The 14708-nt window shown below is 41.9% G+C and overlaps 1 protein-coding gene across 1 annotated transcript in view; it reads right to left on the reverse strand.

Moving 5' to 3' along the window:
- Positions 1–1032: 1032 nt before the first annotated feature.
- EPS8 (epidermal growth factor receptor pathway substrate 8) overlaps positions 1033–14708 on the reverse strand; it is a 203782-nt gene continuing 190106 nt past the window's right edge. Inside the window, exons 19-21 of the mRNA XM_026652262.1 lie at positions 11123–11303; positions 10244–10373; positions 1033–2210 (exon numbers count right to left, since the gene is read on the reverse strand). Of these exons, the coding sequence (XP_026508047.1) occupies positions 2097–2210; positions 10244–10373; positions 11123–11303 (425 nt within the window). The 3' untranslated portion in view covers positions 1033–2096. The remainder of the gene's footprint in view (positions 2211–10243; positions 10374–11122; positions 11304–14708) is intronic.

Below are 14708 nucleotides of genomic sequence, written 5' to 3' on the forward strand. Positions count from 1 at the left end.
AGCTACCATAGTAAAAGGAGGATTATGCAGCTTGTTCCTTTTCTCTCCAAGTATGTCTTCAACTGCACTAAAACACTCAGCTGGGCCATGGCAGCTCACTTGGGTTATAAAATTGCAGTGTAGATGTTCAGGCTGTGACTGGACCTTGGGCTCTGAGACTGGCTTCAGGCTGGAGCCCTCCTCTCCTCACAAACAGCTGTACAGCCTGCAGGCCAGCTGCAGGTGTTTTAGTGTAGCCATAGACTCAGCACCTAGAACAGTGGACATTTCCTTTTGGCCAAAAGTGAATCAGACCATAAGTGATCAAATAAACCTGAGGAAGGATATGAAAACTAAATGTAAACTTGTGACTGCCATCAATGAGGAGGACATAACTGTTCTGTGCCATTTTACAGTAGTGAGCATTCTTTGAGTTTCCAAAAGACCTACCTAAAATTTTACTACTCTGATCTGCTGGAAGCTCTGTGTTTGATGTAAAATAAAGCAAGGTGCAAGAGTATTTTGTCAGTCATTCATTGCCCACCAGAGAACACCTACAATAGGATGACATTTCTTGGACAAAGACCAGGAAACCTGCACTATTGTAGAAGACTGGGGTACCATCAGTGTGTTGAGTTAAAGAGTTTGTGTTTAGAGACCCGGTCAAAGTGACCCATTGTGCTAAGACAGGATGCTAGTTCTACGCTATAATGCTAAATGTCAAAGACTTTGCCTGCATAAAATAGTTTTGTGCAGCCATTCAGGGACATTCCCCAATACTTTGTGTTCTCCATTCTTGAAGATGACTGCATTTGAGTGACAAGCGTAGACACTATTTACATTTAATACACACACAGCAAAAGCATTTATAAAGGTGCTTTGGGATGAATGGCATTATTAAGATATGGGCTTATCATGTTATGAAAAATGGAGCACTGATTACAAAAGACTATTTTTCTAGAGTATATAAAGAGCATACTCTAAGCACAAAATCTGGAATGGTTCCTAGCCTCAACTCCCTCTTTGTAACAACAAAGATACAACTCTTTAACATACATCAAACACTGTTTATTGCAGACTTTCAGCTGAATCATGTGAAAAAGGCACTATGAAAATTAATGAAACTAGATGATGAAATCTTTCTAAATGACGTGTCAGTCTTTATACATGTGAAACAATAGAACATTTTGTGACAAAAATTGTGTTTCCAAAAATAACATTTGCTGGAAAGTGTTTTTTTCCCCCTGGAATCAATAATATTTCAAAAGATTAAATTTATAAATGAACTTTTTTTTTTTTTTTTTTTTTTACATACAGAAAATTTGACATTTAGGATCATCACCAAAAAAAAGAGTCTAGATTACATTTTCCTTTTGACTAGTTTAGTTACCAACAAAAATGCAAGTCTATTAAAAAAAATACTGTGAATACCGTTATGGCTATCAAAAGCAGGTCTGACTACCTTTGTAAGCTGACTTGTGTGTTAATGTTTTCTATTTATTCCTGTGTAATAGTATGGTTCATAACCAGTGAAACAGAAATAAAATCAAAGTACAGAATATATTTTCTCGCTATCAACAGCTTCATTAGTAATAAAACACCTTGCACGAGGTACAAGAAAAATTCAGCCTATGTTCTGAAGGCTTGAACTGCTGTTTGCATTCTAACATCTTTGATTGCTGGCATCAAGAACTTTTAAATAAATCTGAACATCCTGCTGTTCAGAGCATGAGACTGAGACAAAAGGAGTGAATCACAGACTACAGTGACAGAGGAAATTTAAACTCTTCTATTACTGAAGGCCAAGTATGTCTTACTGCTGGCTCAGCTTCACTGGAATAAATCAAAAGCAGCAAAATGTTTCTGATTATCCACAAAGAGCATGAAATGGTTAATTCCACAAGGCTAAAACTCATGTTTGGGTGTAAGGGTTTTCTCAAGTGCCAAGAACGTCTAGCAGTGGGTACTTCTGTCAAGTCCAGTTGCATGGTTTCTTTATGGCAACAAGTTATGTCTACAAAATAATAATAATAAATCAGACATTCCCCTTCATTGCTTCCTAAAACAAAGCTTGATGGAATAATGCCAAGGACAATGGGATTAAAAGGAAAAGACATTCAGTGACTACTTCCCTCATCAAAAGATTCCACTCCTGAATCTGAGGCAGCTGCACTAATTTTTTCTTGTCGTCTTCTCATGATTTCCTGTAGTTCTGAGCTACCATTGTTAGCCTAAAAATGAAAAGGAGAAAACAAGTTAATTTGTGGTTCTAGCAACAGGATGAGGCTTTTCAGCCAAGATTTTAATAAGACAGACGGCTTAACGTTAGGTCTTAAATCCACATGTAGGCCCTGATATGTAAAGTGGCCCATTCAGGACAGCATTTAAGTGATGTCCTACATAGTGAGGAACTTAACTATATTCTTAAATGCTTTCCCGAATGAGGGTTGTAGGCTTCTAAATAAATTCATTCTGATTTTCAGTACTGCTGAGCATCCTCAGCTCTGATGTCAACGAAAGCTATTTGGTACTCAGGGATGAAACCCTGACCTCAATGAAGTCAATAGGTGTTTTGCCATTGACTTCAATGGGGCCAGGATTTCATCCTTTTTGGCTAAATTTATTTAGGAGCTTAAGGCCTCAATCCTGCAACCATATGTTTAATTTTACATGTACAGTACCACTGAAGTCAATGGCCATCAACAAATTTAGGCCTCTAACCATCAGAGGAGTGAATTTCTGAAACAGCCTTATAAGGGGAGCAATGGGGGCAAAAAACCTAACTGGCTTCAAGACTGAACTTGATAAGTTTATGGAGAGGATGGTGTGATGAGACTGCCTACAATGGCATGTAGCCACTCTGCAACTTCTAGCAGCAAATATCTCCAATGGCCGGTGATGGGACACTAGATGTGGAGGGCTCTGAGTTACTACAGAGAATTCTTTCCTGGGTGTCTGGTTGGTGGGTCTTGCCCACCTGCTCAGGGTCTAACTGATCTTCATATTTGGAGTGGGGAAGGCATTTCCCCCCAGGTCAGATTGGCAGAGACCCTGGGGGCTTTTTGCTTTCCTCTGCAGCATGGGGCAGGTTTAAACTAGTATAAATGGTGGCTTTTCGGTAACTTGATGTTTTTAAACCGTGATTTGGGGACTTCAGTAACTCAGCTAGAGGTTATGGGTCTACTACAGGAGTGGGAGGTGAGGTTCTGTGGCCTGCAATGTGCAGATCAGACTAGAAGATCATAATGGTCCCTTCAAACCGTAAAGTCTATGAGTCTATGCATAGGTGTAAAGTTGAACACACACAAGTGTCTGCAGGATTGGAACCTAAATAGGAGCCCCACTTTATTTACCCATTTTACCTGCTGTATAAACATTTTAGCACATGGATTTGGCACTTATGACAGTGCAGTTTGGACTGATCCATATCATCTAACCAACCCAAATAACGTTGCCTGAAAAGCAATTTCGATGAAGTTAAAAAATTATGTTCTTACCATTCTACATTTATGGAGAAACTAGAGCAAATCTCTGTGTTTCTCTTCTGCGTACAGACCATTTGGTAATTTGAATGAAGTCATTAGTATGCAAGCACACATGCTAATTATATTGGAAACTTCCACACTGTATATTACTTTGAATAAGATTAGTAGATTACACAGTTGGATACAAACCCACTATTTATCTAGCTATGTAACAAAATTACCTTAAGAACTAGGAGAATCTTAACCTTCCTCATCACTGATAGGAAGTCTGCGTCATATGAGGCTAGCAACAGTTTCCTTATGCAAAGGATAGGTAAACAATTCTTCAATTGGTTCTTAATTATAGCTCTTTACAATTTATGCCAAGTTAGACTGATTACAGGGTATTATCCAATAAGCTATTTTGCGTAAGCTAACTGCTGGGCAACATGTTGTGCATATTAGAAAAATCAGGCATCATTTCCCACTTGGGTGTGGTGGGTAGGATGTCTAATTCTTCTGTATTTAGGCATGTTCATAGTTCCCATTAAGGGAGATGTGAAAGGGAATTAACTGGTCCATGTTGGGGGTAATCAGGAAAATAGACAATGTAAAAGTATAATGTTTTGAACTTCTATACTGCTTTCAACAGAGGAATTAACACAAACATCATCCCTGCAAGGGAGGCAACTGTTATTAATCCCATGTTACAGACAGGGAAACTGAGACCAAGGCAGATGAAGGGCCAAACAATTCTCAGATGCACTAAGTTCATTTTGCATCGCATCAGTGGTGAAAACTGAACTTAAGCTGTCTGGAGAAACCCTGGGAAAATTCTCTATGAAGAGGAGAATGTCTGATTAGCATAAAGCAGGTGAATGCTACCTACTGTGCCTGATCTACCATCTCTAGCCATTGCCTTCTCTGCTGGAGCTGCACTGCCTGGTGTAGCAAGTGGAGAGAGAATGGCAGGGCTAGTTTTTGCTGGGCCCGATGCGCTACATACCTTAAAGCTGACCCCTTGAAGTATTTGTTAGCCTGAGGCTGGGCAGAAAGCCCCAGGGAGCTGTGATCAGCACCCGTTTCTCCACTGTGCTTAAGTTTTGTGTGGGCAGAGTTGAACTCAAAGTGATTTACCTAAAGTCACTCAAGGAGTCTGTAGCAAAGCCATGAACAAAACCCAGATCTCACAACTCCAGGCACTTTGCTTTGGGCAGAGAGCCATTCTTTTTACAGCATGCTGCTCAAGACCAGCAATTTATGCTTTCCATTTTTTAGACTTTTTAAAAAAAATTAAAAACAAATAGGAAAAAAGTTGATTCAATGTAACAATTTTTGTAAGAAACCATTTATCTCCCCCTAGGGGAAAAACAATCCAGAACACCTTCCTCCCTTGATTTTCACTCTCTTTAGACCATGTTTATGTGTGGCCACAGAAAGCCCTAAACATTTATGATTTCTCTTCTACTTTTGAATTCTGGTTTAATTCAAAGGAGAGAATGGAGGATTTGCAGAACAATCAGAGGTGCAGGACTGGTCAAAAAACATTCAGCAGAAGATAAAGCAAAATAGACATTTAAATTATTGCACTTAGCATATTATTTTTCCTACAGGTACAACTACTAAATTACAGTAGCCTAAGTTTAAGGCATTAGTTCACCGCTACACTGAAGAATTAGCCATTACGCAGAGGTGGATTAAGGCAGGTTCCCTGAATCTGGTGCACAGTTTGGGAGTGCCCCTGCATCAGAGAGGACAGGGATCAAGGAGCAGTCTTTGGACAAGCCTGGAGAGGAATTTGTTTGGGTGGATCCAGACTTAGTCCAGCATGGGATGTTATTTGTACCTACACTGACTTAAGAGTCAATTCTTCTGATACACAGGTCACAAGTATTAGACACACGATGCAAAATCTAGAGTACATGGAATCTAATCATCTGTTCTATATATTAGCTACATCTGTATGGCTAAACTCATAACCCAATGGCTATTCAGACATTTATAGAAAAGAGTTAATTGTGCTTAGTCTGTATGTCATGGGCTACACTGGTTTAACAATTTTACATGGCTCTATAAAAACTTTTATTATTTGAATTGCTTCCAGTTTGAGTGATAACATATTTCTTTATCTTTTAAGAACAAGACAGCTCATTTTTGTTAGCTGGTGTAAAGATAATGTTTCAGAAATGGCCACTGCCATTCAATTGCAAGCAGACTGGCTTTCTGCAATTTAAGTAACAACATGCTCTTGGAGGCAGGACAGACATGCACAGAAAAAAACATGCTCCTTCAGGGTGATCAAATGTTCCCAGTAAGACATCAGTAGAGGGGTTAAAGCAGGGGTGGGCAAACTACGGCCCGCGGGCCACATTCGGCCTCCAGAACCGTCCTGCCCGGCCCCCGAGCTCCTGGCCCAGGAGGCTAGGGCCCCCCCCCGCAGCCTCAGCCTCAGCTCGCTCACTCCGCTGCCGGCGCAATGCTCTGGGCGGCGGGGCAGCGAGCTCCTGGGGCAGTGCAGCTGCAGATCCCGGCCTGACCCGGTTCTCTGTGCTGCATGGTGGTGGCTGTGACACCGGCAGCATGGCCCGGCTCCAGGCGGGCGGCGTGGCTGTAGCGCCACCAGCCACCGGTGCTCCAGGCAGCGCGGTAAGGGGGCAGGGAGCAGGGGGGTTGGATAGAGGGCAGGGGAATTCGGGGTGGTGGTCAGGGGGCTGGGGTGTGGATGGTGGTTGGGGGGGGGGAAACGGGGTTGAATGGGGGCAGGGGTTCCGGGGGGCAGTCAGGAAGGAGGGGGGGGTTGGATGGGGTGGCGGGGGGCAGGGGGTCCAGGGGCAGTCAGGGGACAGGGAGAAGGGGTGGTTGGATGGGGCAGGGGTCTTGGGGGGAGGGGAGGAGCGTCAGGAATGAGAGGAGGGGTTGGATGGGGCGGCAGGGGCCCAGGGGCAGTCAGGGGACAGGGAGCGAGGGTGTGGGGATGGGGCAGGGGTCCCCGAGGGGCCGTCAGGGAACGGGGGGTTGGATGGGGCAGATAAAGGTGGGGGCCGGGCCACGACCCCGTCCCCTAACCAGCCCTCCATACAATTTACGAAATCCGATGCGGCCCTCAGGCCAAACAGTTTGCCTGCCCCTGGGTTAAAACATCACATAGTCCAAAAAAAGATTAAATTTTAATTTAATAAGTTCAAAGTCAAATGATACAGTGGAGACTGAATTTTAATTAAGCCTTACAGAAACCAACAAAAAAGATCAACCTCCTTGTTAAACTTCCAATACCTGCATATTAACATTTGCAGATAATCTTAATAGACAAGCCTGGACCAAATTCCTGAAGAATGAAGAAACAATAGAAACCAAAGGCGAGCGAAAAAAGCCCAGAACACAGAAGGAGAATGAGACTTCTACTAACCTGATACATGTTCAATTTTCAAATTAATATCCATTGAACACAAGAATATTTTCCTAGATATATGCAACAAGAAAGACCACATCTGCTCATAGTTCATCTCCACAGTTAATTTAATATCCTATAGGACACCACCATGCCCATTGACAGCATAAACTATTAACAGGGGGATTCCTTTCACAAATCAGTGTTTAAGTTTCCTGTTTCCTTGACTGCCTCTATCAGACCAGTATTGTACCCACTTTGTAACAACTGTGAGGTGTGTGGATGTCTACAGTTGTGTTATTCATATGCCAAGTGTCTGAATCATCTTGTGTAATAAACATGATACAGTAACTCCTCACTTAAAGTCGTCCTGGTTAACGTTGTTTCGTTGCTGATCAATTAGGGAACATGCTCGTTTAAAGTTGTGCAATGCTCCCTTCTAACGTCGTTTGGCAGCCGCCTGCTTTGTCCACTGCTTTCAGGAAGAGCAGCCCGTTGGCGCTAGCTGGTGGGGGCTTGGAACCAGGGTGGACCAGCAGACTCCCCCATCAGCTCCCCGCTCCCCTAAGTTCCCTGTGCTGCAGCTGCCCAGCAGGCTATCAATTGCCGGCAGGTCAGCTGTCCCTCCCCCCACTGCCATGTGCTGCTCCTGCCCTCTGCCTTGGAGCTGCTCCCAGAGACTCCTGCTTGCTGTGCAGGGGGAGAAGGGGGGGGCTAATGTCAGGGTGTCCCCCTCCCCCCACTCCTGCACCCCGCTTACCCCTTCTACATATAGAGCAGGGAGGGGACACAGACAGAGAGAGCTTGGGGCAGCAGCTGCTGTCTCAACTTCCTGATCCACTTAAAAAGACAATGCACTTAAGAGTGGGTCAGCTTACTTAAAGGGGCAGTGTGCATCTCTCTCTCTCTCCCGCACACAAGGTGTGTGTCTGTCCCTGGCTGCTATGCTTCTCCCCTCCCTCATGTTTGTGCTGCCTTGTGTGAGAGGCTACATTAACAACAATGGGTTAACCCTTGAGGGCTCAGCCGAGTGCTAGTTCATCACTTAGCAGCAAGGCATTCCCTGGGAAATATCCCTCCCTCTTCCACCCTCTAACTTCACCACCTCAACCAAGCTTCACAATCATCGTAGCTGTGAACAGTATTAAATTGTTTGTTTAAAACGTATACTGTGTGTAAATCTATATAATATATAGTTTTTTGTCTGGTGGAAAAAATTTCCCTGGAACCTAACCCCCCGGTTTACATTAATTCTTATGGGGAAATTGTATTCACTTAACATTAACAAATGCTTAAAGTCGCATTTTTCAGGAACATAACTACAACGTTAAGTGAGGAGTTACTGTATTTTAAAACTGGGTACGTTTCCTTAGAGGATAATTTCCAAAACATATTGACATTAAAAAAGCCACAGTAAAAGTAAATGTGGGTATAATTCATTTTAAGTAACTTATTCCCTCCCATATACATCCAAGTGGTTGAGAGTGGGGGGTTTGTTATTTTCCAATACAAGTATAGAAGCTATAGGCAAAATAAGTGAAACACAAAAATATAATACATGTAAACACAATGGGCAAGGCATTCTTCCAGTATAGTCATTCTGGCTGTTGCCATTTTCAAGTGCTGAATTGAGGGTGGAAAACTAAAATTACATAGAGTAGCAACAGTGCCTACTTGCCCATACTGCCCAGCTAATTTGCCTCAACCCTGAACTGGACAGTTCACCACTTTCAGGTTTATATTTGGTCTCCATGGCTCATTCTGTTTTTTCCTTCTCTGCTGAGACTGCCTCCCGCAGTGCCAGCATTGGTAGTGGCATACATGGCTCTGGTGACTGGTAAAGGAACATTTCACCTCAAGGTTACCAGTTCAAACAAGATGACGAAGATAGAGATTGGAAATCATTACTATCCAATGGACGTTTGGTTTCCTATGCCAAATCAGCTGGTGGTATCAGCTCAGTCCAATCCAAGGGAAACAGGTATCACTGGACTGAGTACCCACAAGTCTAACTGAGATGGGAATGCTTAGCACATCTGAAAACAGGAACACAGCACACCGGACTGCTAAGCACCTCCTGGGTCATCGAATCCAGTCCCCTGCAACTGTAGACAACCCCATCATGTAAACCTGTTCATAAATTTATCAAGCTCCATCTTAAAACTAGTTAGGTTGTTTGCCCCCATTACTCCTATTGGAAGGCTCTTCCAGAACTTCACTCCTCTAGTGGTAAGAAACCTTCTTCTAATTTCCCATTTAAATTTATTCATGAGGTCTTCTATCACAAAAAGCTGTTGTAAATGTCAAGCTGTATAAAGTTACAAATCATGGGGGAGTAGGGGAGGGGAGGGCATGTGTATAAACACACACAAATGTCAATCAATAATTACATATGGTTTGCCACAGTGATCTGATAGCCTTATTCACCACCATTATCACATTTCTTAATCTTCAACCGATCCCTTCTAAGAAGGAACACATTCTTGATTATCTATGCAAAATGGCTGGCTATAAGCACACATTACCATCACTACAAAATGCATCAAGTCTGTTTGTCTTTCCAAACACTGTCCCACTAGTGGGTGGAATGTCATTGTGGGGAGAGTGGAGAAAGGAAGAATTTCAGTCTGTAATGGCTGCAGCCTGCTAGAGCAGTGGCTCTCAACCTTCCAGACTATTGTACCCCATTCAGGAGTCTGATTGGTCTTGCGTACCCCCAAATTTCACCTCACTTAAAAACTACTTGCTTACAAAATCAGACATAAAAATACAAAAAAGTGTCACAGCACCCTATTACTGAAAAATGGCTTACTTTCTCATTTCTACCATATAATTATAAAATAAATCAATTGGAATATAAATATTGTACTTACATTTCAGTGTATACTATATAGAGCAGTATAAACAAGTTATTGTATGAAATGTTAGTTTGCACTGACTTTGCTAGTGCTTTTAATGTAGCCTGATGTAAAAATAGGCAAATATCTAGATGAGTTGATGTACCCCCGGAAGACCTCTGTGTACCCATAGGTGTACACGTACCTCTGGTAGAAAACCACTGTGCTAGAGGATGGGGAGAAGAGGAAGAGGAAGGTAGCAGAGAACAGGAGAGAAGGACAAAATGAGTGATGAAGATCAGAAGGAGGGGGAATCACCTCTGATTTTACCATCAGAAGAATATAGGAATTGCCATATTAGATTAGACCAGTGGTCCATCTAACCTCTGATAATGGCCAGCATCCAATGCCCCAGAGGAAGGCATAAGAACCCTAACAGTAGGTGTAGGATAATCTGACCCCTGAAAATCTCATCCTAACTGCTAATGATTAGAGATTGGGAACCCTATCAACCTAAGAATTGTTCTTGTTTACCAGCTAGTATACGCCATTTTGATGGGAGGGGTTACACATACCTCTAATGCAGCTTTCTGTACAGTAATTTGGCTGTAGACTCTAGACCCTTCAGGACAAACAGTCTTTAATTCATCCTTATTGAGCGAGAAAAGCTGAGCCCCTGTCAGCACTCCAAGGCTATTGACAGTCCTAAAAAAGGCAGAGCAGAGAGTGGACACCATAAGATTTTATAGTTCTGTGGGAAGCACAATAAAAATAAATAAAAATCCACCAGTTGAGTTGAGAAACATGAGCCATTTTCTTCTGCTTGGGGTGGCACAATTCAAGGGGCGGCACCCCGGACACTTTTTTTTTTTTTCCCCTTCTTAAGCAGTTGCGCTTTCGGAGGTTGTTTTTTTTTTTGCTTGGGGCGGCAAAAAACCTGGAGCCGGCCCTGATGCTGAGGTACTCAACATTAGTACCTCAAAACTGGTCAAATCCACTAATATTTTCCTTGACTTTGCAAGGGGCTAAGTGCCCTTACCACCCATTAAAGTGGAACCTTGTAGTAAAAAACCAGCACCTTGTAGCGCTCGGCCCATTTTGGGTGAAATGAGTTTCTAATTTTGAAGATGAGATTTACAGGTTACTAGGATGGAAGTCAGTCACCGACAGGAGGTGCAATCTGATCTCCTTTTGTTAGAATCAGTGTAAACGTGGACAACATTTTCAAGAGTGACTTGTGGTTCTGGGTGACTCAATATTTTGGGGGCTCAATTTAAGACACCGTATTAAAGGGGAATGGATTTTCAGAGGGAGTACTCAGCACATTCTGAAAATCTGGAAAACACCACAAGTTAGACAGTCAAAATCCTAGTCTCTTTTGAAAAATTGTAGTTTATTTCCCTTTATACAGTATTCTGAAATTAGAGTTTCCCCAAGTTCATCCTCAGACTTACACTGGGCTGAATCCTTTTGACTCCAACCACATTTTCACATCCTCAGCAGAGGAATCATAAGTGATATTAACTACCGGTACATTTGGTCGTGGCACATGGAACTTTTTCTGGGCAGCACTCCGGCCAATGGTAAGCCTGTGAATAAGCTCATCCTGTACCTCTTCCATCTGAGATTTCCTACCTAAAAAGAGAGACAAGAAAGATGAACACAACAGGGAATCTATTTTTAAAAGATGCTTTTGAGAAAAAAGCATGTTTGCTCTTAATAGCACCACACTCTGTTTTTAAAACAAAAAAAGCATTCACTAGAGATGGTCAAAAAATATTTTTTTCTACTCCATGGAAAATTTTGATAAAAACGAAAAAAAAAATCACTTTTGTTTAATTTTCCACAGAATATTTGGGTTTTTTCTGCAAAATTTTGAATACTGAAAATTTTCAAACAAAAACCGAAAGAGGGAGTGGGGGAAGACCTTGCTGCTGCAGGGGAGATGTCCAGGCTGTAGATGCGAAGGGGCACAAAGATGCAGTAGCTGAACAACAATTCCCATAAGGCACTGTGGCAGCACTTCCAAATCAACATACTTTGGTTTGGGGCATTTAATTTTCTGACAAAACATTGACATTGGCTGTGGGAAACAGACACATTTTGGGGAAAAACAGTTGAAAAACAATTCAGATGGAAAATTTTTGACCATCCCTAGCGTTCACTGCATTCCTTCTGCAAGCGACTGTCACTATTTAAATCCACTTTTGCAATGGGTGTTTTGGAGAAGGGGTAGATACAAATTATAATAGAGAGCAAAACAGCAGTTTGTTTTTATTTTAAATGGTATCACTGCTGAAATTTTAAGGGGTATTTAGTGAACCTTACTAAGATACTGGTGCTTAGGGTCATTGGAAATTAGCAAGATATTTACCAAATTCTCCAGAATTTCCACCCAACAAAATTTTGCTTCTCTGAAGCTTCCAGCATTGGCCTCTAGTGTACAGCAAGCTGAACCAGATGTGCACTAGGTCAATTCTGTAACGGAAATTTGTACCTCTCTGGAAGGTTATATGCTTTGGCTGGGAGCACTAACTTAGAACACAATCTCAGAGGAAGGAAGTATTGGAATTATTTTCTAAGGATTGAAGACCTGCCTCATGCTTATGAGCTATCATCTCTGTTGCCCTTTAAGTGACAACTCACTTATTCCGATAGATGAATAAACTGTCCCCAAAATGAAACTGTAGATCTAGTTCATAGTGTAGGTGCAATATTACCTTGTGGTGATAATGACAGCTAATGCAGAGAGAAGCTTAACTCTGAGGGATTTTCATTGCTGAAGTCATATTTCTGTAGGACATTGAATCCACATCATTTTGGCCCCATTAGTTAATGGCTAAATTAGTTCTTTGAGCTTTTCTTTAAATAGTCAGTCTGTTCCAGAAGGAAAGGACATAATGGGCCTCAGTGAAGTTAAGTTCAAAGTGCACTACAGTTTGTCTCAATAGGTCAAATGAAAGATGCCCTATTGATTTAGCTCTGAAGACTGAAAAATGTGTTTATTCAGTAAGGCATGTTTCTCACTTACTGGGAACATGGAAGGGAGAGCTCTCTCAGAGAACTAAACATGGACATTAGTACAACTTTACCAGAAATGTTGCTAGGATTTTTTGCCATGCCAGAGAGTGGGGAAAAAAGGGAAGAGCTGTCAATCCACAAACAACCAAATCACTTAAGATCTCATTTCAGTATCACCTTTTCAGTTTGTAACAGTTACTTGTACACTAGAGACAATGTAGGTGAGGTATCTTTTATTGGGCCAACTTCTGCTGGCGGAAGGTACAAGCTTTCAAACTACACCGAGCTCTTCTTCAGTTCTGGGGAAAGAAATCAGAGTGTCTGATTTCTAAACTACACTATTAAAGTGCTGGTTTTAGACATATGTAAAACTGCTCAATTATTGGAATTATGTTACTGTAAAAAACCCTTCTGATTCGAGGGATACACAGTAAGGGACACAGCAGCCCTGTGTTACAAATGCCATTTAAGTATCAGGGGGTGGCCGTGTTAGTCTGTATCTACAAAAACAACAAGGAGTCTGGTGGCACCTTAAAGACTAACAGATTTATTTGGGCATAAGCTTTCGTGGGTAAAAACCTCACTTCTTCAGATGCATAGAGTGAAAGTTACAGATGCAGGCATTATATACTGACACATGGAGAGCAGGGAGTTACTTCGCAAGTGGAGAACCAATGCCATTTAAGACACTGTTTTGGGCAGAACTTGAGATAACATCCATACAATGCTGGATCCAGCGTCATGTTCTAGATAAAGTGCTGTGTCAACTGTCCCCTAGTCCTAATCTCCTGACATATGGGTCTGAATGGTTGGTAGAGATACTGAAGTTCACTTATGGGCCTGTCTATGTTACAATTTTAACCATGTTTAGGGGACTCAGTCTTCAGTTACGTTATGGTTCCTACTTTGTAATGCAAACTTCAAATCCTCAAACTTGCCAACGCCTTGGCAGATCTTCCTAGGGCCTTAGCCCAAGACATGTTAGAACCAGAGTGACATTTTCAAAAGCACATAAGTTACTGAGGCGCCTAAGTCCCATTTTTAAAATGGAGTTAGCCTAAATCCCATAGATTCACAGAGTTCAGCCTCCTACATGCCATGCCTAAGACACTTCTGAAAAATGTTACCCCTTGACAATTTTATATCTTCTCTACAAAACAGACTGAGTGTTGTAACATAAATACACTTCTAGAAAACCAAGTCCTAACAGAGGGGAAAAGGTCTTGGAAATGTCATTGGTAAATGTACATATTTGTGAGTTTTCCAGTAGCCAACCTCTTCCATCTCTCTTCCTTGATTACCAGGGAGCTCTTGTTAAAGAACTGCCATAATTTCAGGCCACGTGCTCTCAGTCAAGCCAGAAAAATATAAGAAATTAACTCCTTGCTTGTTCTTCTGCAGTTTTAGCCTCTGCCTCCTGTCAGAGAGCCCTAACTGCTTGCTAAATGCTGAAAACAAGGACAGCAGCAACCATGTGCATTAAAGGAAAGGGTAACTTTTCCCAGAATACTAGCATGGCACTTCGCATGCTGGAATACACTGCTATATATCTGAACACAAAAATACATCAAGACTGATACTAAATTATTTCAAATATATCACAATCATTTTTATAATGTTTTCTATTCAAAAAGGATCCCCAAAGCTTTCCCAAAATAACACACAGGGAATCACATTTTTCCATCGCTAACATGCAGCCACCTCTGGGGTTGGAGGTAATAGCTGTTGTACAGCCTTTCACTGCAGCGTGTAGCTCCACAACACAGTGACAACTGTGTACGCAGCCTGCCTTTCACTGTGGCACGTAGCGACATGTGTAAGTGTAGATGTAGCCTGTGATACATAGACAGTTGACACCTTTTTGCAATAAGTGTCATGAGGTCTTTAATGACATGAAGTGACCTTAGTTTTGTCTCATCTGAAAGACAGTATCTCCACCACTGCTCCTTATCACATTAAAGCATCAGGCTACTACACATTAAGAGGGAGAATCCCCAAACATCACTTCTTGCAGCTACT

The sequence above is a fragment of the Terrapene carolina genome, unplaced genomic scaffold, assembly GCF_002925995.2.
Source record: "Terrapene carolina triunguis isolate 2854851 unplaced genomic scaffold, T_m_triunguis-2.0 Scaffold112, whole genome shotgun sequence".
NCBI classification, from domain to species: domain Eukaryota; kingdom Metazoa; phylum Chordata; order Testudines; family Emydidae; genus Terrapene; species Terrapene triunguis.